We start from the raw sequence: 23098 nt of genomic DNA, 5'->3' as shown, positions 1-23098 counted from the left end.
TTTCAAGTTGCTTTATTTTAAACTCAGCTAGGTATATTGAAGACCTTTTCTTGTCTTTATAGAAGCTATGCCACAGATATATGCATTTTATTCTTTTTTATTCATAGAGATACATCCCAATGTATTTTGACATTTTTAAATGAATGGATGCTTGACTATTTTGGAGAAGGCAATGGAACTCCACTCCAGTACTCTTGCCTGAAAAATCCCATGGGTGGAGGAGCCTGGAAGGCTGCAGTCAGTGGGGTCGCTGAGGGTCGGACATGACTGAACGAATTCACTTTCACTTTTCACTTTCATGCATGGAGAAGGAAATGGCAACCCACTCCAGTGTTCTTGCTTGGAGAATCCCAGGGACGGGGCATCCTGGTGGGCTGCCGTCTATGGGGTCACACAGAGTCGGACACGACTGAAGTGACTCAGCAGCAGCAGCAGCAGCTTGAATATTTAAAACAAATTGAGAATTATTTTAGTTAAAAAAGTAAAGATCTAAGTAATTGGAAAGTACAATGAACTGTAAACAATTCTGATTTTTTACATTTGATAGAACATCCTTTTCTACAAACTGTAGGAACTTCAATTATTAGCAAACAGGCTACACTGCAAGAACTTTCCAATCTTATCAAGCATTGAGGTCGGATTATCATTTTTTTTGAGACTACTAAAATTTAGAGTCCTCAGAGAACTCCCAAAAACATTGTTTTTAATTTGGATGTATATATATATTTACTTAAATATATAGATTATTTGCAATGCAGTTCGCAAAGCAACAGTTAGAACTGGACATGGAAAAACAGACTGGTTCCAAATAGGAAAAGGAGTACGTCAAGGCTGTATATTGTCACCCTGCTTATTCAACTTATATGCAGAGTACATCATGAGAAACGCTGGCCTGGGAGAAGCACAAGCTACAATCAAGATTGCTGGGAGAAATATCAATAACCTCAGATATGTGGATGACACCACCCTTATGGCAGAAAGTGAAGAAGAACTAAAGAGCCTCTTGATGAAAGTGAGGGAGGAGAGTGAAAGAGTTGGCTGAAAGCTCAACATTCAGAAAACTAAGATCATGGCATCCGGTCCCATAACTTCATGGCAAATAAATGGGGAAACAGTGGAAAAAGTGGCTGACTTTGTTTTTTTGGGCTCCAACACCACACTTCAAAAGCATCAATTCTTCAGCACTCAGCTTTCTTCACAGTCCAACTCTTACATCCATACATGACCACTGGAAAAACCATAGCCTTGACTAGATGGGCCTTTGTTCGCAAAGTAATGTCTCTGCTTTTCAATATGCTGTCTAGGTTGGTCATTGCAGATGGTGATTGCAGCCATGAAATTAAAAGACACTTACTCCTTGGAAGGAAAGTTATGACTAACCTCAGTTCAGTTCAGTTCAGTCGCTCAGTCGTGTCCGACTTTTTGTGACCCCATGAATCACAGCACGCCAGGCATCCCTGTCCATCACCAACTCCCGGAGTTCACTCAAACTCATGTGCATCGAGTTGGTGATGCCACCAAGCCATCTCATCCTCTGTTGTCCCCTTTTCCTTCTGCTCCCAATCTCTCCCAGCATCGGAGTCTTTTCCAATGAGTCAACTCTTCGCATGTAGTAGCCAAAGTACTGGAGTTTCAGCTTTAGCATCATTCCTTCCAAAGAACATCCCAAAGATCTCCTTTAGAATGGACTGGTTGGATCTCCTTGCAGTCCAAGGGACTCTCAAGAGTCTTCTCCAACACCACAGTTCAAAAGCATCAATTCTTTGGCACTCAGAAGAATTGAAGAATTCTCTGAGTTGAATTAAAGAATTCAACTCACTGAAGAATTGATGCTTTTGAACTGTGGTGTTGGAGAAGTCTCTTGAGAGTCCCTTGAACTTCAAGGAGATCCAACCAGTCCATCCTAAAGGAAATCAGTCCTGGGTGTTCATTGGAAGGGCTGACGTTGAAGCTGAAACTCCAGTATTTTGGCTACCTGATGTGAAGAGCTGACTCATTTGAAGAGATCCTATTGTTGGGAAGGATTGAAGGCAGGAGGATGCGACAACAAAGGATGAGATGGTTATATGGCATCACGGACTCGATGGACATGGGTTTGAGTAAACTCCAGGAGTTGGTGATGGACAGGGAGGCTTGGCATGCTGTGGGTCATGGGGTTGCAAAGAGTCAGACACGACTGAGCAACTGAACTGAACTGAACTGAAGTTTTCAGGATTGTGGGTCAAACTTTTCTTCTTATCCCTGCTGACATCCTTAAAGTTGCCACATTTAAAAGGCCATATCATATCCGCATACACCTCTGAAGATGTGGCTCACCCAGAAATTATCAGAGAAGAGTCCTCATTTCAGTGATCCAGTTTCTTCCTTGGATGATAGATGAAGTAAAAATCTCTGACCCAGAAAGTGTAGGGAGACGGAGCCTCTCAGGGTGGTTCTGAAAGATGCATTTGTGTTTCTTCATCACCTAAGTTTGATCTTGTAGTCTCAGGTAAACGTAGGGAAAGAGGTGACATTTTTAGTGTTCATCTTCAAGGGCTGAATTCCCACAAAGCCTAATTAAATATCTTATTGCCTCCTGAAATCATGTGAGAGTTGGTTCTTTAGAGACTAAGGGATTAAAAAAATGTGTAAATTGTTTTGCCAATTTTGACTCTTGGGAAGCAGTTATGAATCTCCATATATTTCCTCTATCTCATTAGACCCTTTTTTCTCCCAGGAAGAGCCCATCTCTTTTTAGATATGATCTCTGGAGTGCAAAGTATCTGTGATGAACTGTTATATCCATCTCTGGGATGCATCTCCTTTTGCAAAGAATTAAAGAAAATAATTGAACATCATTAACTGAAGTTTCAGGATATTGCTGAAATGCTTCCAAGCATTTCTACACACACACACATGCGCACACACACACACACCCCAACACAGGCATTCAAGTATATGTATGTATCATGACTTATATTTCAATGAATTATTGGTGGATTTTTTGAAAGGGAAGTTATTCAGTAAGAAGGAATAAAAATAATAGCATTTTGATTTTGAAATGGAGGGATCCTGCAACATCAAAAAGGAAGAAAGAGCAACAGAAAGAATACAAATATGATTCTAACTGTTTCTGAGGCAACATCAGCTTCTTTACTTTATCCATGTGCTCCTATTTAATTGCTCAGTTGTGCCTGACTCTTTGTGACCCTATGGACTATATCCAAGCAAGCTCCTCTGTCCGTGGGACTTTTCAGGCAAGAAAACTGGAGGGGTTGTCATTTCCTCCTCCAGGGGATCTTACAGACTGAGGATTAGAACCTGGGTCTCCTGCATCCCCTGCTTTGTGGGTGGATTCTTTACCGATATGTCACTTGAAAAGCCACATCCTTTGCTGATTTGGACTTTCCAGAGAAAACAGTTCCCTGGTGGCTCGGTGGTAAAGAATCTGCCTGCCAATGCAGGAGATGCAGGAGACTAGGGTTTGATCCATGGGTGGAGAAGATCTCCTGGAGGAGGAAGTGGCAACCCACTCAAGTATTCTTGCCTGGAAAATCTCATGGACAGAGGAGTCTAAGGGACTGTAGTCTATGGGGTCACAAAGAGTCAGAGAGGTCTTAGTGACTAAACAACAATAACAACAGTCTAACTGCAGATCCTGCTATTCTAACTCTGATGAAATTATTTCCCCTAAGTTTGGCTAGACTATATTTCTGAACTTTAATCTATCAGTGAGTCACTCTTGTCAACTTTAAAGATAAAATTAAGTTAAAGCTAAGACTGCTCTTATGTTTCTTTGATATAGCCCCATTATGGTGGAATATTTTCTTTAATACTCCCTTAAAGATAAAGTTAAGACAACACCAATACAATATTGTAATTAGCTTCCAATTAAAATAAATAAATTTAAATTAAAAAAAAAGACAGCCAAGTTTCATCACCTCTTTGCTTCTAGTAGTCCAGTGTCTTCAGAGTAAAAAGAAAATGAAAACCTCAATCTACTGGAGGTACATTTAAATAATTCTGATTCTGCTAAAAATGACAAGTCTAATTTTAGTGGCAATTAAATAATGTTTTCCACACAAGATGTAAATCACTAAATCACTTGACCTCTATGTTCTGTTCTAATTTTTAAACAACCAAAAGCCCACTTAGATATTCCAATAATCCATCAATGTTCTTTTAGAGAATGTTACCAAAGGTGGGGGGGAACGGCAGTGGGCTCAATTTGACCCATACACTGCAGTGTTCCAGCCTATGATCTACAGTTAACTATAAGAATATAGATACATCTTGAAAGTATGAGTGAAAAACAAAACCATTTTCTGAATCATATATACAGAGTGATGCCATTTATTTCACAAAACATAAAATTAAGCATTTACAAGTATACAACCCAGTGACAGTACATTCATAATGTTCAACCTCATGTCTATCTAGTCCAAAACATTTTTATAACCCTCAAGAAAACTCAGTACACACTAGCTTTCCTTTTTAATTTTCACATTCTCCCAGCCTCTGAAAATAACTAATTTTCTTTTTGTCACTATGCATCTGCCTCTTCAGGGTATTTTCTATAAGTATAATCACACAGTATTATGTTTGCTTCTGGCTTCTTTCACTTAACATGATGTATTTGAGATTTGCCTATGTTGTGGAATATATGGTTTTTCCAGTAGTCACGTATGGATGTGAGGGTTGGACCATAAAGAAGCCTGAGCACCGAAGAATTGATACTTTTGAACTGTGATGCTGGAGAAGACTCTTTCAAGTCCCTTGGACAGCAAGGAGATCAAACAAGTCAATGCTAAAGGAAAAAAACCCTGAATATTCATTGGAAGGACTGATGCTGAAGCTGAAGCTCCAATACTTTGGCCACCTGATGTGAAGAGCTGACTCACTGGAAAAGACCCTGATTCTGGGAAAGATTGGAGGCAAAAATGGAAGGGGATGTTAGAGGATGAGATGGTTAGATAGCATCATTAATTTAATGGACATGAATGTGACTGAAACTCCAGGAGATAATGAAGGACAAGGAAGCCTGACATGCTGCAGTCCATGAGGTCACAGAGTCAGACACAACTTAGCAACTGAAGAACAGTGTGTTATCAGCACTTTATTTTTTACTGTTGATAATATTTTATCATATGGATATACCAAATTTTCTTTAATGATGTATTAACTGGTAGCTATTTGGCTAGACATTTGGATGGACATTCTTTTGTCAGTGTATATTTTCCACAATATTGAGATGTCCAACTTTATTCTTTAGATCTTTGGAGAAGGAAATGCTCCTCAGAGATGGATAGGGCAATCATGGAGTACTCTGCATATTAGAGATCACACCTAAAGAAAAGTAACTTCCTCCTGGGAGGGAAGAGCCCAATGGTATAAGAAATGCGCATGAGTTCCAAAGATATATACCAAGGTTCAAAACTGTCACAAGTATGTATTCTATAGTTATTTCCTCCAGAGAACCAGGTCTCTCAGAGAGTAGAAGATAAAAAACAAAACAAAACAACAACAAAACACACCTCATTAGTGAAACTCTTGAGAATTCATCCCCTAAAATTACAGAAACTGTAAATGTTTCTGCTACATTCCCTTAGGACTACTCTACTAATAACAGATGGTGAGAAAACTCAACAGTGTCTTCCAGGAGCTTATGAGTGGGTCCATCTTGCTGCCCTTGCTGAGTGTAGAGCCACCAACCCCAGCCATCATCCAAGAGAGAAACTGGATCACTGAATTCAGGCTGCTACCTGATAATTTCTGGGTGAGGTACAGAATTTTCACAGGTGTTGGGGGTGTGGCATAGCACAAGGGACTCCTTTTCTTGGTAGTAACCTGGGGAGTAATCCACAGAGACAAGTAAAACCTTGATGATACAAAGCCCTGTGGCGCTACTGGCCCTGATTCCAGATAGAGATTCCATATGCACTAAAATAACCTTTTTGTTCAATCTGTCTCCTCTGGTTGCTGGTTCTCCCTCAGAATATTTCCTCTGGCCTCATTGCTTCTTCTTCTCCCTCACTGATGGAAATATACATCTAATCTCATTCCACTACTTGTCCTTTCAGATGTTCAACAAATTTTTATTTAGTAATTACTCTATATTAGGCACCAAGCTGTATTCTAGAGTTGAAGGAAACAATGAAAACATTGTTTTTCCTCTCAAGGAGCTTACAGCTGAAACAGGGGTAAGAAACATGAAAAGAAAGTTATATCCTAAGCCAGTGCTGCAATCCTGGTTCAGTGGATGTGAAAGTGTTTGACCTTTTCTGAGGAAATTAGTGAAGGCTTCACTAGCAAGCACATACTTTTACTGAACTTTAAAGTAGGACTTGAATTCTTCCAGTGGGGAAAGGGTGTGTGGTGTCAGGGGAAAAATGTGGAGATTACTTAAATTGTAAAGTGTTTTCAGATCAGATCAGATCAGTCGCTCAGTCATGTCCGACTCTTTGCGACCCCATGAATCGCAGCACACCAGGCCTCCCTGTCCATCATCAACTCCCGGAGTTCACTGAGACTCACGTCCATTGAGTCAGTGATGCCATCCAGCCATTTCATCCTCTGTCGTCCCCTTCTCCTCTTGTCCCCCAATCCCTCCCAGCATCAGAGTCTTTTCCAATGAGTCAACTCTTCGCATGAGGTGGCCAAAGTACTGGAGGAAATTGCAAATAGTTCTTAATACTGGACCAATAATGAGGGCCGGGAAAGAAAACTGAAAGCATGAATTGGGCCAGTGAAGCAGACCTTATATTTTCATTATTGAATCTATACTTAATTCTTTTTTTAATTAAATTTTTTTTTTTTTTTTGCTGGATGGCATGTGAGATCTTAGGTCCCTGGCCAGGGATGGAACCCCATGGCCCTGCAGTGGAAGCCCAGAATCTTAACCACTGTCCCACCAGGGCATGCTAAGTTGCTTTAGTTATGTTTGACACTTTGTCAGGCTTCTCTGTCCATCGGATTTCTCAGGCAAGAATACTAGAGTGGGTTGTCATGCCCTTCTCCAGGGGAATCTTTCTGACTCAGAGATTGAACCTGCATCTCTTACATCTCCTACATTGGTAGGTGGGTTCTTTACCACTGGAGCCACCTCGGAAGCCAGTCCTGATAATTCTGAAGTTAGGGGAGTCAGGGCAAGATTTATAGTGGATGGGGCTCATGATCAGCTCACTCTGTGTAAAGATCACTCAGGTCAATGTGAGCAACAGAGTATTGAAGCTGTCAAAGCTGTATATAGATGATGAGTGGAAATAGAAAAATGGAGGTAGGACTGTGAGGTGGGAAACAGATCTGTGAGTGATTGAAACAGTATGTCTGAAAATTCACTGATTAATTGTAGTCATACAAGGGCATTTATATTAGTTGTTTTATTTATATCTTGCAGTGCTCAGTTGCTTCATTCATGTCCAACTCTTTGCAACTCTACAGACTGTGGTCCACTGGGTTCTTCTGTTCATGGTATTCTCCAGGCAAGCATACTGCAGTGGGTTGCCATGCCCTCCTCTAGGGAGTCTTCTTGACCAAGGGATGGAACCCATGTCTCCTGCATCTCCTGCATTGGCAGGCAGATTCTTTACCCACTGAGCCACCTGGGAAGCCCTTTTCTTGAAATAACGTTATACAATTGGATGTCATTATTCCAATTTTATGGGTAAAGAATGTGAGTCTCACTGCAGTGATATTGCTTGTCCAAGGCAAGTATTAGACTCTGGAGTCGAATTCAGAACCTGCTGTTTCCAAGGTGCTTACATTTCACTAAAATTTTAAATAAACATTATTTGTTAAACAGCTTTAGACTTAAGAAAAATTGTAAAGATAGCACACAGAATTTTCATAAACTCCATACCCAGTTTCCCTTATTTGTAGCCTCTGTCTAGGATACCACATTACATTTAGACATTTCTTTCTTCTTGATTCTTCTTGGCAGTGACAGTTTCTCAGATTTCCCTTGTTTTCAATGAACTTAAATTTTGAGGAGTACTGGTCAGGCAATTGGTGATTGCAGCCATGAAATTAAAAGATGCTTACTTCTTGGAAGGAAAGTTATGACCCACCTAGATAGCATATTCAAAAGCAGAGACATTACTTTGCCAACAAAGGTCCATCTAGTCAAGGCTATGGTTTTTCCAGTAGTCATGTATGGGTTGAGAGTTGGACTGTGAAGAAGGCTGAGCACCGAAGAATTGATGCCTTTGAACTGTGGTGTTGGAGAAGACTCTTGAGAGTCCCTTGGACTGCAAGGAGATCCAACCAGTCCATTCTAAAGGAGATAAGTCCTGGGTGTTCTTTGGAAGGACTGACGCTAAAGCTGAAAATAATACTTTGGCCACCTCATTTGAAGAGTTGACTCATTGGAAAGACCCTGATCCTGGGAGGGGCTGAGGGCAGGAGGAGAAGTGGACGACAGAGGATGAGATGGCTGGATGGCATCACTGACTCGATGGACATGAGTTTGGGGAAGCTCTGGGACTTGATGATAGACAGGGAGGCTTGGCGTGCTGCAATTCATGGGGTCACGAAGAGTCGAATACGACTGATCGACAACTGAACTGATCAGGTATTTTATAAAACATTCATTGATAGGAAGTAGTCTGATGTATTCTCATGTTTGGAGTGGTTTATGATTTTGAAGAGGAAGACTATACAAGTGAAATGCTTTATTCATCATACCATATCAAGGGTACATATACTATCAGCACAAGTAATCACTGTTCACTGTGACACTGATTACCTGGCTGACTGTCAGGTTTCTTTGCTGTAAATTTACTCTTTTTCCTCCTCTCAAATTGTATTCTTTGTAAGAGGGTTATTGCATATACCTTCCATTTCAAGAATGACAACTTACATTCCACCTCTTTGGGAGTACAGTGTCTACATAATTTATTGGATTTCTTTTGCATTAGGGATTTGTCTCTATTAATATTATTGATCATTTACTTTATCAGTGTGAACTTAAGGATATTTATTTTAAATGCTTAATTATAATCCAATACCACTTTATTTAGCTTGTTGCTCAAATTTTTCTAGCTTTGGGTATTGGGAGTTCTTTCAGATGGCACCTATGTCCCTTTGATATAATATACTCCATTATGATAGAGTTTCCTTTCTTTTTTTTTTTTTTTAATACTCCCTTACTTTATCAATGGCACCCCACTCCAGTACTCTTGCCTGGAAAATTCCATGGACGGAGGAGCCTGGTAAGCTGCAGTCCATGGGGTTGCTAAGAGTCAGACACGACTGAGAGACTTCACTTTCACTTTTCACTTTCATGCATTGGAGGAGGAAATGGCAATCCACTCCAGTGTTCTTGCCTGGAGAATCCCAGGAACGGCGGGGCCTGGTGGGCTGCCATCTGTGGGGTCGCACAGAGTCGGACATGACTGAAGTGACTTAGCAGTAGCAGTACTTTATGGATCCATCAGATGCTCCTGGCTTATCTCATCTTTCTAGCTCCAGACCTAGAAATAGTTACTCCTCCAAGGAGCCCTGGTTCCTTCTGTTGGAGAATGGTATTAGAAATCAATATCTGGGACTTCCCTGGTGGTTTAGTGGTTGAGACTCTGAGCTTCCTATGCAGAGGGCACAGGTTTGATCATTGGTTGAGGAACTAAGACTCTTGTTAGGGAACTAAGATACCACATCTTACACAACATGGGCACAACACAAACAAAAAAGATCTGGATTCCAGTTGTCTGTTTATACAAGAGTCATTAGCCCTCTCAGTTGATGAGATAAATGCATGTGTGTTTGTTTTCCCTGGTGGCTCAGTGGTAAAGAATTGGCCTGTGATGTAGGTAATGCAAATTTGATCCCTAGGCAGAGAAGATCCCCTGGAAAAGGAAATGGCAACCCACTCCAGTATTCTTTCCTGGAGAATCCTATGGACAGTGGAGCCAGAGTCCATGGAGTCACAAAAGATTTGGACATGACTTAGTGACTAAGCAACGACAACAACTCATGTGTGTATACTAATCTGTGTGCATATATGTATGGTTAGTCATTCAGTTGTGTCCACCTCTGGGTCTCCATAGACTGTAGCCTGCTTGGTTTCGTGTCCATGTGATTCTTCAGGCAAGAATACTTGAGCGGGTTGCCATGCCCTCCTCCAGGGTACCTTCCTGACCCAGGGACTAAACCCAGGTCTCCTGCATTGGCAGGCAGATTATTTACCTCTGAACCACCAGGGAAGCCCTATACCAATCTATGTATGTATGTACATATATGTATACACATACCTGTTTATATACACATATATAAAACCTGTGTCTAAATAACTTGTCTCTAACTTGATTTATTACCATATAGTTACTCCAGCCCTTTCCCTTTTCTTATGTGCAAAAACCACTGCAGTAGTGAGATTATGGGTTTCCACTTCTGTCATCTACTTATTTAATTGTTCCATTCCAGTATATACCTATGCTGCTGCTGCTGCTAAGTCACTTTAGTCGTGTCCGACTCTGTGCGACCCCATAGACGGCAGCCCACCAGGCTCCGCCATTCCTGGGATTCGCCAGGAAAGAACACTGGAGTGGGTTGCCATTTCCTTCTCCAATGCATTAAAAAGTGAAAAGTGAAAGTGAAGTCGCTCAGTCCTGTCCATTCTTCGTGACCCCATGGACTGCAGCGAGCATCATAATTGTTAACTCATATTATGGTGGAATGCAACTGTATCAACTTGAGTACAGTTCAGTTCAGTCAATCAATCGTGTCCAACTCTTTGCGACCCCATGAATCGCAGCACGCCAGGCCTCCCTGTCCATCACCAACTCCTGGAGTTCACTCAGACTCATGTCCATTGAGTCAGTGATGCCATCCAACCATTTCATCCTCTGTCGTCCCCTTCTCCTCCTGCCCCCAATCCCTCCCAGCATCAGAGTCTTTTCCAATGAGTCAACTCTTTGCATGAGGTGGCCAAAGTACTGGAGTTTCAGCTTTAGTATCATTCCTTCCAAAGAAATCCCAGGGCTGATCTCCTTCAGAATGGACTGGTTGGATCTCCTTGCAGTCCAAGGGACTCTGAAGAGTCTTCTCCAACACCACAGTTCAAAAGCATCAATTCCTCGGTGCTCAGCTTTCTTCACAGTCCAGCTCTCACATCCATATGACCACTGGAAAAACCATAGCCTTGACTAGATGGACCTTTGTTGGCAAAGTAAGGTCTCAGCTTTTGAATATGCTATCTAAGTTGGTCATAACTTTCCTTCCAAGGAGTAAACATATTTTAATTTCATGGCTGCCATCACCATCTGCAGTGATTTTGGAGCCCAGAAAAATAAAGCCTGACACTGTTTCCCCATCTATTTCCCATGAAGTGATGGGACCGGATGCCATGATCTTCATTTTCTGAATGTTGAGCTTTAAGCCAACTTTTTCAATCTCCACTTTCACTTTCATCAAGAGGCTTTTGAGTTCCTCTTCACTTTCTGCCATCAGGGTGGTGTCATCTGCATATCTGAGGTTATTGATATTTCTCCCGGCAATCTTGATTCCAGCTTGTGTTTCTTCCAGTCCAGCATTTCTCATGATGTTCTCTGCATATAAGTTAAATAAGCAGGGTGACAATATACAGCCTTGACGTACTCCTTTTCTTATTTGGAACCAGTCTGTTGTTGCATGTCCAGTTCTAACTGTTGCTTCCTCACCTGCATATAGGTTTCTTAAGAGGCACGTCAGGTTGTCTGGTATTCTCATCTCTTTCAGAATTTTCCACAGTTTATTGTGATCGACACAGTCAAAGGCTTTGGCATATTCAATAAAGCAGAAACAGATGTTTTTCTGGAACTGTCTTGCTTTTTACATGATTCAGCAGATGTTGGCAATTTGATCTCTGGTTCCTCTTCCTTTTCTCAAACCAGCTTGAACATCTGTAAGTTCATGGTTCATGTACTGCTGAAGCCTGTCTTGGAGAATTTTGAGCATTACTTTACTAGTGTATGAGATGAGTGCAATTGTCCGGTAGTATGAACATTCTTTGGCATTGCCTTTCTTTGGGATTGGAATGAAAACTGACCTTTTCCAGTCCTGTGGCCACTGCTGAGTTTTCCAAATTTGCTGGCATATTGAGTGCAGCACTTTCACAGCATCATCTTTCAGGATTTGGAATAGCTCAACTGGAACTCCATCACCTCCGCTTGCTTTGTTCGTAATGATGCTTTGTAAGGCCCACTTGACTTCACACTCCATGATGTCTGGCTCTAGGTGAGTCATGATTATCTGGGTCATGAAGATCTTTTTTGTTCAGTTTTTCTGTGTATTCCTGCCACCTCTTCTTAATATCTACTGCTTCTGTTAGATCCATACCATTTCTGTCCTTTATGAAGCCCATCTTTGTGTGAAATGTTCCCTTGGTATCTCTAATTTTCATCTGAGTTAAATTCACCCATTCCAGTCCATATTAGTTCACTGATTCCTAGAATGTCAATGTTCACTCTTGCCATCTCCTGTTTGACCACTTCCAATTTGCCTTGATTCATGGACCTGACATTCCAGGTTCCTATGCAAATATTGCTTTTTACAGCATCGGACCTTGCTTCTATCACCAGTCACCTCCACAACTGGGTATTGTTTTTGCTTTGGCTCCCTCCCTTCATTCTTTTTGGAGTTATTTCTCCACTGATCTCCAGTAGCATATTGGGCACCTACTGACCTGGGGAGTTCCTCTTCCAGTAGCCTATCATTTTGCCTTTTCATACTGTTCATGGGGTTCTCAAGGCAAGAATACTGAAGTGGTTTGCCATTCCTTTCTCCAGTGGACCACATTGTGTCAGACCTCTCCACCGTGCCTGCCTGACTTGGGTTGCCCCACGGGCATGGCCTAGTTTCATGGAGTTAGATAAGGCTGTGGTCCTAGTGTGATTAGATTGACTAGTTTTCTGTGATTATGGTTTCAGTGTGTCTGCCCTCTGATGCCCTCTTGCAACACCTACCGTCTTACTTGGGTTTCTCTCACTTTGGACGAGGGGTATCTCCTCACCACCGCCCCTCCTGACCTTGAACGTGGAATAGCTCCTCTAGGCCCTCCTGCGCTTGCACAGCCACCACTCCTTGGATGAGGGTTGCTCATCTGGGCTCCCGCCCCTGGCCTTGGGCAGTGGGTAGCTCCTTCCAGCTGTCATCCTTGACCTTGGATGTGGGATAGCTCATCTTGGCTGCTTCTGTGCTGTTGCAGCCTGGCACTCTTGGCCGCTGCCCCTGACCTCGGACGTGGGGTAGCTCCTCTCGGCTGCTGCCCCTGACCTCGGACATGGGGTAGCTCCTTTCGGCTGCCACCCCTGACCTCGGACGTGGGGGTAACTCCTCTTGGCCCCTGCCCCTCAGGCATGGGGTCCTCCTGGCTTCTGCCCCTGACCTCAGCCATGAGGGAAGGGCACCTGAGTACAGTAATTATGTACAATTCTTTGCCTTTAATTTTATAGTCTCTACTCATTTCCAGTAATACTAAGTTCACCACTGTTTCCCCTTCTTCCTTCAGTGAAGGTGTTCCATTTATTTGAGTACAATTAGATTTTTTCCTCCACAGTCTGCATTCCATCCTGGAATTCCTTTAACCTTCTAACTGATGTCTTTATTTGCATACCTAGATATTTACTCTTTGTAAAGTTTAATACATTTTGACAAATACATACTCTCACATGTTCACAGTTACAGTATCTTATGGAATAGTTTCACTGCTGGAAAAACTGCTTGTCTTTTAACTTTTCTTTGTTTCTTCCTCAGAGTCATACAACCTTAACTTTTCAATCTGACTTCATTCATTAAGAAACAAGCATATAAGATTTATCCATGCTATTTTATGGTTCCCATGAATCAAGGCAAATTGGAAATGGTCAAACAAGAGATGGCAAGAGTGAATGTCGACATTTTAGGAATCAGTGAACTAAAATGGACTGGAATGGGTGAATTTAACTCAGATGACCATTATATCTACTACTGTGGGCAGGAATCCCTTAGAAGAAATGGAGTAGCCATTATGGTCAACAAAAGAGTCCGAAATGCAGTACTTGGATGCAATCTACAAAACGACAGAATGATCTCTGTTTGTTTCCAAGGCAAACCATTCAATATCACAGTAATCCAAGTCTATGCCCCAATCAGTAACGCTGAAGAAGCTGAAGTTGAACGGTTCAATGAAGACCTACAAGACCTTTTAGAACCAACACCCAAAAAAGATGTCATTTTCATTAAAGGTGACTGGAATGCAAAAGTAGAAAGTCAAGAACACCTGGAGTAACAGTCAAATTTGGCCTTGGAATACAGAATGAAGCAGGGCAAAGACTAATAGAGTTTTGCCAAGAAAATGCACTGGTCATAACAAACACCCTCTTCCAACAACACAAGAGAAGACTCTGTACATGGACATCACCAGATGGTCAACACCAAAATCAGATTGATTATATTCTTTGCAGCCAAGATGGAGAGGCTCTATACAGTCAACAAAAACAAGACCAGGAGCTGACTGTGGCTCAGATCATGAACTCCTTATTGCCAAATTCAGACTGAAATTGAAGAAAGTAGGGAAAACCACTAGACCATACAGGTATGACCTAAATAATATCCCTTATGATTATACAATTAAAGTGAGAAATACATTTAAGGGCCTAGATCTGATAGATAGAATGCCTGATGAACTATGGAATGAGGTTCGTGACATTGTACAGGAGACAGGGATCAAGACCATCCCCATGGAAAAGAAATGCAAAAAAGCAAAATGGCTATCTGGGTAGGCCTTACAAATAGCTGTGAAAAGAAGAGAAGCAAAAAGCAAAGGAGAAAAGGAAAGATATAAGCATCTGAATGCAGAGTTCCAAAGAATAGCAAGAAGAGATAAGAAAGCCTTCTGCAGCAATCAATGCAAAGAAATAGAGGAAAACAACAGAATGAGAAAGACTAGAGATCTCTTCAAGAAAATTAGAGATAGCAAGGGAACATTTCATGCAAAGATGGGCTCGATAAAGGACAGAAATGGTATGGACCTAACAGAAGCAGAAGATATTAAGAAGAGATGGCAAGTATACACAGAAGAACTGTACAAAAAAGATCTTCACGACCCAGATAATCACGATGGTGTGATCACTCACCTAGAGCCAGACATCCTGGAATGTGAAGTCAAGTGGGCCTTAGAAAGCATCACTATGAACAAAGCTAGTGGAGGTGATGGAATTTCAGTTGAGCTATTCCAAATCCTGAAAGATGATGCTGTGAAAGTGCTGCACTCAATATGCCAGCAAATTTGGAAAACTCAGCAGTGGCCACAGGACTGGAAAAGGTCAGTTTTCATTCCAATTCCAAAGAAAGGCAATGCCAAAGAATGCTCAAACCACCACACAATTGCACTCATCTCACATGCTAGTAAAGTAATGCTCAAAATTCTCCAAGCCAGGCTTCAGCAATACGTGAACCGTGAACTTCCTGATGTTCAAGCTGGTTTTAGAAAAGGCAGAGGAACCAGAGATCAAATTGCCAACATCTGCTGGATCATGGAAAAAGCACGAGAGTTCCAGAAAAACATCTATTTCTGCTTTATTGACTATGCCAAAGCCTTTGACTGTGTGGATCACAATAAACTGTGAAAAATTCTGAAAGAGATTGGAATACCAGGCCACCTGATCTGCCTTTTGAGAAATTTGTATGCAGGTGAGGACGCAACAGTTAGAACTGGACATGGAACCACAGACTGGTTTCAAATAGGAAAAGGAGTATGTCAAGGCTGTATATTGTCACTCTGCTTATTTAACTTATATGCAGAGTACATAATGAGAAACGCTGGACTGGAAGAAGCACAAGCTGGAATCAAGATTGCCAGGAGAAATATCAATAACCTCAGATATGCAGATGACACCACCCTGATGGCAGAAAGTGAAGAGGAACTCAAAAGCCTCTTGATGAAAGTGGAGATATAAAAAGTTGGCTTAAAGCTCAACATTCAGAAAACGAAGATCATGGCATCTGGTCCCATCACTTCATGGGAAATAGATGGGGAAACAGTGGAAACAATGTCAGGCTTTATTTTTTTGGGCTCCAAAATCACTGCAGATGGTGATTGCAGCCATGAAATTAAAATACACTTACTCCTTGGAAGGAAAGTTATGACCAACCTAGATAGCATATTCAAAAACAGAGACATTACTTTGCCAACAAAGGTTCGTCTAGTCAAGGCTATGGTTTTTCCTATGGTCATGTATGGATGTGAGAGTTGGACTGTGAAGAAGGCTGAGCACCGAAGAATTGATGCCTTTGAACTGTGGTGTTGGAGAAGACTCTTGAGAGTCCTTTGGACTGCAAGGAGATCCAACCAGTCCATTCTGAAGGAGATCAGCCCTGGGGTTTCTTTGGAAGGAATGAAGCTAAAGCTGAAACTCCAGTACTTTGGCCACCTCATGCGAAGAGTTGACTCATTGGAAAAGACTCTGATGCTGGAAGGGATTGGGGGCAGGAGGAGAAGGGGACGACAGAGGATGAGATGGCTGGATGGCATCACTGACTCGGTGGACGTGAGTCTGGGTGAACTCCGGTAGTTGGTGATGGACAGGGAGGCCAGGCATGCTGAGTCATGGGTTCACAAAGAGTCGAAGACGACTGAGTGACTGAACTGAACTGAATTTATTTGTATCACTAGTTTTTTTTTTATCAAGAATTTATTTTTTTTCATTTGTACAGGTATAACACATTATATTTGTACATTTACTTAATTTAAGGGCCCCTTGGTTGCTTTCAATTTTAGAGACCATGAATAAAGCTGCTATAATCATTTGAATGCAGATTTTTGTGTGGACATGTTTTTGGATTAGTTGGGTATATACCTTAGCTGTACATCCCAGGTTTCACAGTGGTAAAGGATTTGCCTGCCAATGCAGGAGATGCGTGTTTGATCCCTGGGTCGGGAAGACACCTTGGAGGAGGTAATGGCAACCCACTCCTTCATTCTTGCCTGAAAAATTCCATGGACAGAGGACCTGCCAGGCTACAGTCCATGGGGTCACAGAGTAGGACATGACAAATGACTATGTAGACATGCACATACCTAGTAGTTACACCTCTGTATTTTATGGTAAGATTATATTTAACTTCAGAAGAATCTACCAAACTGTCCTCCTAAGTGGCAATGCTATTTTTTAATCCCACTGGCAACGAATGAGAGTTTGTATTGCTTCACATACTTGTCAATTGGTATGTCGAGTGTTTTTGTTTGTTTTCAGCCATTCTAATTTGTGTATATTGGTTGTTGTATATTCTAATTATCTAATGATAAAAGATGCTGTGAGTTTTTCCAGAAGCTTTCTTGCCATCAGTGTTTCTTTGGTGAGATGTCTTTACCTTCGTTCATGCTAAGTCACTGCAGTGGTGTCCATTTTAAATTGGGTTATTTGTTTTCTTATTGTTGAATTTATGAGTTCTATGTATAATTTGGATTCAAGTCCTTTATTAGACACATTTTTTCAAGTACTATTTCTAAGATTGCTGCTTGACTATTGTCACTCTTAGCAACTTTTACAAAGCAGATTTTTAAAGGAATGAAATACTACTTATTTTTTTTTATGAATTATTATTTTGGTGCTGTGTCTAAACCTCATTGTCAAATCTAAGACACTCTAGATTTCCCTCAGTGTTTTCTTCTAGATGACTTATGGTTTTGTGTTTTAAGTATATGATACATCTTGAGGTAATTTTTGTGAAAGGGCTTTGTCCCATTTTCTCACCATCAAGTAGGATTTTTAGTTTCAGCTCTGTGTTACACATTCTCTACAAAACAGAGGAAGTTCCTATACTCAATCTACTGCAGGTTTGTTATTATTATTATGAACGTGTTTTGGGTTTTATCAACTGCTCTTTCTACATAAATTGATATGATTTCTCTTCATTAGCTTGTTGACATAGTAGATTAAATTGATTTTCTTTTTAGCATTTTAAAAATTAACATGAAAAGTTGTAGTTTTCTCAGAATTTGTCCATTTCTTCCAAGTTGTTCATTTTATTATTAACAAAATTTAAGGTTAACACTATTGTTAACTGAAGGAAGGAAGAGATTACATTTATTTTCACATTTTTAACCCATCCTGCATACCTGGAATAAATTCTCCTTGGTCTTGGTATAAAATTCCCTCTATTGTTTGTTTTGATTTGATAATATTTTGTTGAGGACCTTTGTACCTATATTTGTGAGTTATACTGATCTGCAGCTTTCATTTCCTGTAATATGTCTACGTAGCTTTCTGTTAGTTAAGGCTGGCTTTACAGAATGAATTAGGAAGTATCTTAACTGTTTCTACTTTCTGGAAACATTGTGGGGAACTGAAATAATTTCCTTCTGAAATTATCACTAGAATTCACTTTCATTTCAGCAATATTTTAAAAATAACCGTTTAACCTATCAAAACATTTCCCAGGTCACTAGATTTTGGAAAAAAAAAAGCTTTAAAATGTTTTGCTTTAATTCTATCAATTTTACTATATATATTTAAAATTTTTAATTAATCTTTTTTCTTTTTTTTTCTTTTTTAACTTTACAATATTGTATTGGTTTTGCCATATATCAACATGAATAACATGAATCTGCCACAGGTGTACACGTGTTCCCCATTCTGAACCCTCCTCCCTCCTCCATCCCTGTACCATCCCTCTGGGTCGTCCCAGTGCACCAGCCTCAAGCATCCAGTATCATGCATTGAACCTGGACTGGTGACTTTTTTCATATATGGTATTATACATGTTATTTAAACAGATAAATAGAATGTGAGGATAAATGGTAGTGTGAGGCTATGAATCATTTTAGGTCATAAAGATTGAAAATATTTTTATAGTTGGGTATTCATATTATTATTATTGGGGGCATTCAGGGAGCTATAAGATAGATGTATAATACTGCTATCACCCAAAGAAAGTGATTCCCCATCGTTTCTTCTTTCAGTGAAATACAGTCTTTTGCTTCTTTTCCTCCCTTTTTGTCTATTTCATTTCTCTCTCCTTCTCTGTATTTTCTATCTCTTTTCATGCACGTAGAAGAACACTTGTACAGTTCCCTGCTTCATGTCTGGCTCATTCTTGAGATCCCAGTAGACATGGCTACCCCATTAGGATACTTGAACTAAAAACCGGATTCTCAGAGTAAAGCAAACTAATAGATTTATCCTATAGAAGACTTCTGCTGGCCCTATCAACTGCTTCAGATGCAGGAGGACTCAGTGACACCGTAGTGCATTGTTTGGATGTGCCCAAGTTTACTTATCCAATTGGCTTCCCTGGTGGCTCAGATGGTAAAGCGTCTGCCTGCAAGGCGGGAGACCTTGGTTTGATCCCTGGATCAGGAAGATCCCCTGGAGAAGGAAATAGCAACCCACTCCAGTACTATTGCCTGAAGAATCCTGTGGATGGAGGAATCTGGTAGGCTACAGCCCACAGGGTTGCAAAGAATCTGACAAGACTGAGTGATTTCACTTTCACCTACTGAAGAACATCTTGCTTCCTTCTCTGTTAATTTCTTTCTTTTTTTTTCACCCACTGTATTTTATTTTATTTTTTAATTTTTATTTTTAAATATAAATTTATTTATTTTAATTGGAGGTTAATTACTTTACAATATTGTATTGGGTTTGCCATACATCAACCTGAATCCTCCACAGGAATACACGTGTTCCCCATTCCGAACCCCCCTCCCTCCACCCACCCGTACCATCTCTTGATGGCTTCTTTCAGCTAAATTTGCACTGTTCCTGTTTCTATTTCTGCAGTTTCATTGGCTACATGGAAGCAGGAAACCAAACTTGTATTTCAGAGTTTATCCTCCTGGGACTCTCAGAAGAGGTATTACTGCAGCCTCTCATCTTTTGGCTCTTCCTGTTCATGTACCTGGTCACCTTCATTGGAAACCTTCTCATCATCCTGGCCATTATCACTGACTCCCACCTCCACACACCCATGTATTTCTTTCTCTTCAACCTATCTTTTTCAGACATCTGTTTCACCTCTACCACCATCCCAAAGATGCTGTGGAACATCCAGACTCAGAGTCAAGTTATTACCTATGAAGGCTGCATTGTACAGATGTATTTTTTCATGCTTTTTGGGATATTAGACAACATCCTCTTGACTGTGATGGCTTATGACCGGTTTGCAGCCATCTGTCACCCATTGCAGTACATGATCATCATGAATCCTAAGTTTTGTGACCTCCTGCTTCTGACATCCTGGTTAGTGAGTGTCCTCGACTCTCTGTTACATGGCTTAATGATTTTGAGACTCTCTTTTTGCACAAAATTGGAAATTCACCATTTTTTTTGCGAACTTTATGAGGTGGTTCAGCTTGCTTGTTCTGATACTTTCCTCAATGACCTGATGATATATTTTGCAAGTGGAGTTCTGGTTATTGTTCCACTCATTGGTATCCTTTTTTCCTACTCTAAGATTGTATCCTCTATTTTGAAAATTTCATCCACAAGGGGCAAGTATAAAGCATTTTCCACATGTGTGTCTCACCTCTCAACTGTCTCCTTGTTCTATGGTACAAGCCTTGGGGTGTATCTTAGCTCTACTAGCACACAAAACTCCAGGGCAACTGCAGTAGCCTCAGTGATGTACACTGTGGTCACACCCATGCTGAACCCTTTTATCTACAGTCTTAAAAACAAAGACATAAAGCAAGCCCTTAAAACACTCTTCAGTAGAGAAACATTCTCGGTATAAGGGATATATTTGTCTGAAGATAGAGACTTTTTCATGAGTAACAGTCCTCAAAACCCTAAGAGATCCTAATCATGATTATTATTATCAGTGACCAGAAAGATAATTTAAAATTTAAGTTATTTAAAGAGTTCAGTTTCTTTTATTTTTCTTATATAGGCAATGGTTTCTTCCTGTATTTTCTTTAAAATTTTGATCTCTTAATATATTCTCTGGGTTTACTGTGGGAAATGGAACCAACTGTATAAGTTTTCACAAGTACAATATGTAATACAGGAAATGCAATGCTTAAAATAATACAGGATTGCTGAAGAAATTGTGCAATGCTTTCTCTACCAGGTGAAAGTAACTGTACTTCATTGATCTTCTGTTGACAAGTCATTTGACATATTGGAGTCTGTACACTAATGGCCGGGGTTTGGGTTAATCCAATTTGTAGCTAGATGACATCCACAATAGGAGAAGCAACTTGATTCACCAACTGATGTAGTTTACAATAATCTGCATCTGCTCTCCTACAATGACCGACAGGTAGATTGTATGCTTGTGAGAGACCAGGGCTCAGAGAACCCAACTTAGTCATGCCTAGATTCCTGAATCACAGAAACTTTAAGATAATTGATATGTGTACTTTGTCTAAGTTTTGTGGGAGAATATGTTATCCACAAAAATATGAATAAATAATACAGAAGAATAGAAAACTAGTATAATTCTTATATATTTACATAGGATGAAAAAATGACCCAACACTTTGAAAAAGCTTGATTATCTCTTGTAAAAGTACACATATTTACAGGGTATGTGTGCCTGTTTAGTCATTCAGTCATATTTCACTCACTGTAACCCCATGGACTTTAGTCCTCTAGGCTCCCCATTTCATGGAATTTTCAAGGCAAGAATAGTGGAGAGGTTTGCCATTTTCTTCTCCAGGGAATCTTCTTGACCCAGGGATTGAACTCAAGTCTGTTGTATCTCCTCCAATGGCAGGTGAATTCTTTAGCGCTGAGCCACCTGGGAAGCCAACATATTTACAGTAGGAGTCAGCAATTCTGCTCCTTGGTTTTTATTTGAAGTAAATGAAAGCATCAGTTCAGTTCAGTTCAGTTGCTCAGTCATGTCTGACTCTTTGCAACCCTATGAATCACAGCACGCCAGGCCTCCCTGTTCATCAACAACTCCCTGAGTTCACCCAAACTCATGTGCATCGAGTCGGTGATGCCATCTAGCCATCTCTTCCTCTGTCATCCCCTTCTCCTCCTGCTCTCAATCCCTCCCAGCATCAGGGTCTTTTCCAACGAGTCAACTCTTCGCATGAGGTGGCCAAAGTACTGGAGTTTCAGCTTCAGCATCATTCCTTCCAATGAACACCCAGGATTGATATCCTTTAGGATGGACTGATTGGATCTCCTTGCAGTCCAAGGGACTCTCAAGAGTCTTCTCCAACACCACAGTTCAAAGGCATCAATTCTTTGGCACTCGGCTTTCTTCACAGTCCAACTCTCACATCCATACATGACTACTGGAAAAACCATAGCCTTGACTATTCAGACCTTTGTTGGCAAAGTAATATCTCTGCTTTTTAATATGCTATCTAGGTTGGTCATAACTTTCTTTCCAAGGAGTAAGCATCTTTTAATTTAATGGCTGCAACCACCATCTGCAGTGATTTTGGAGCCCCCCAAAATAAAGTCTGACACTGTTTCCACTGTTTCCCCATCTATTTCCCATGAAGTGACAGGACCAGATGCCATGATCTTCGTTTTCTGAATGTTGAGCTTTAAGCCAACTTTTTCACTCTCCTCTTTCACTTTCATCAAGAGTCCATACAAAGACTTAGTTACAAACATTTATAACAAGTTTATTCATAGTAGACAAAATGGAAGAAAAACTGAAATATCCACTGATACATAATTATAAAAAAGTTGTAGCATATTCATACAATGAAATCTACTAAGCAATAAAAATAAACCAACTACAGATACAAATGACAATTTAAATGAATTCCAAAATCTATTATGAGTGAATAATGCGAGAAAGTTCCCATAATAGAAGCAATTTCTATGAAGTTATACCATAGTCAAAACCAATGTTAAGGTGATTCAAATCAGATCAGTGGTGCCTGTGCCAAAGAAGGGGCTGAGGATATACTGAATATGAAGTATGAGGGACTTTTCAGAGGAGACGGAGATACCGTACATCTTTTATGCAAATATTTGTGAGGATGTTTCTTAAAAAAATAGTTTTGAAACATTTTGTTTCAAGGGTGACAAGTGAAAACAACATACATCTTGAAAGGTCTTCTCTGAGTGGCCAATCTACCTGTGTCTTAAACAACTTACACTAGAGTAGCTTTTGTTTCCTCTTGATATCAATTTCTAGCACATAATGGAAGACATTATATCTTTTAAGGATTAGCTTAAAGTCTGGAGGAAGC

The 23098-nt window shown here is 40.4% G+C and overlaps 1 protein-coding gene across 1 annotated transcript; it reads left to right on the top strand.

The window, feature by feature from the left end:
* The first annotated feature begins 19728 nt into the window (after positions 1 to 19728).
* Positions 19729 to 20667, top strand: LOC129641985 (olfactory receptor 7A17-like). The gene has a single exon (XM_055566553.1). The coding sequence runs from the start codon at positions 19729 to 19731 to the stop codon at positions 20665 to 20667; it is 939 nt and encodes a 312-aa protein (XP_055422528.1).
* Positions 20668 to 23098: the final 2431 nt, after the last annotated feature.

Source organism: Bubalus kerabau, chromosome 1, assembly GCF_029407905.1.
Source record: "Bubalus kerabau isolate K-KA32 ecotype Philippines breed swamp buffalo chromosome 1, PCC_UOA_SB_1v2, whole genome shotgun sequence".
Lineage (NCBI taxonomy): Eukaryota > Metazoa > Chordata > Mammalia > Artiodactyla > Bovidae > Bubalus > Bubalus kerabau.
The sequence above is the reverse complement of the archived record's forward strand: the minus strand, read 5'-3'. Positions and strand labels throughout refer to the sequence as shown.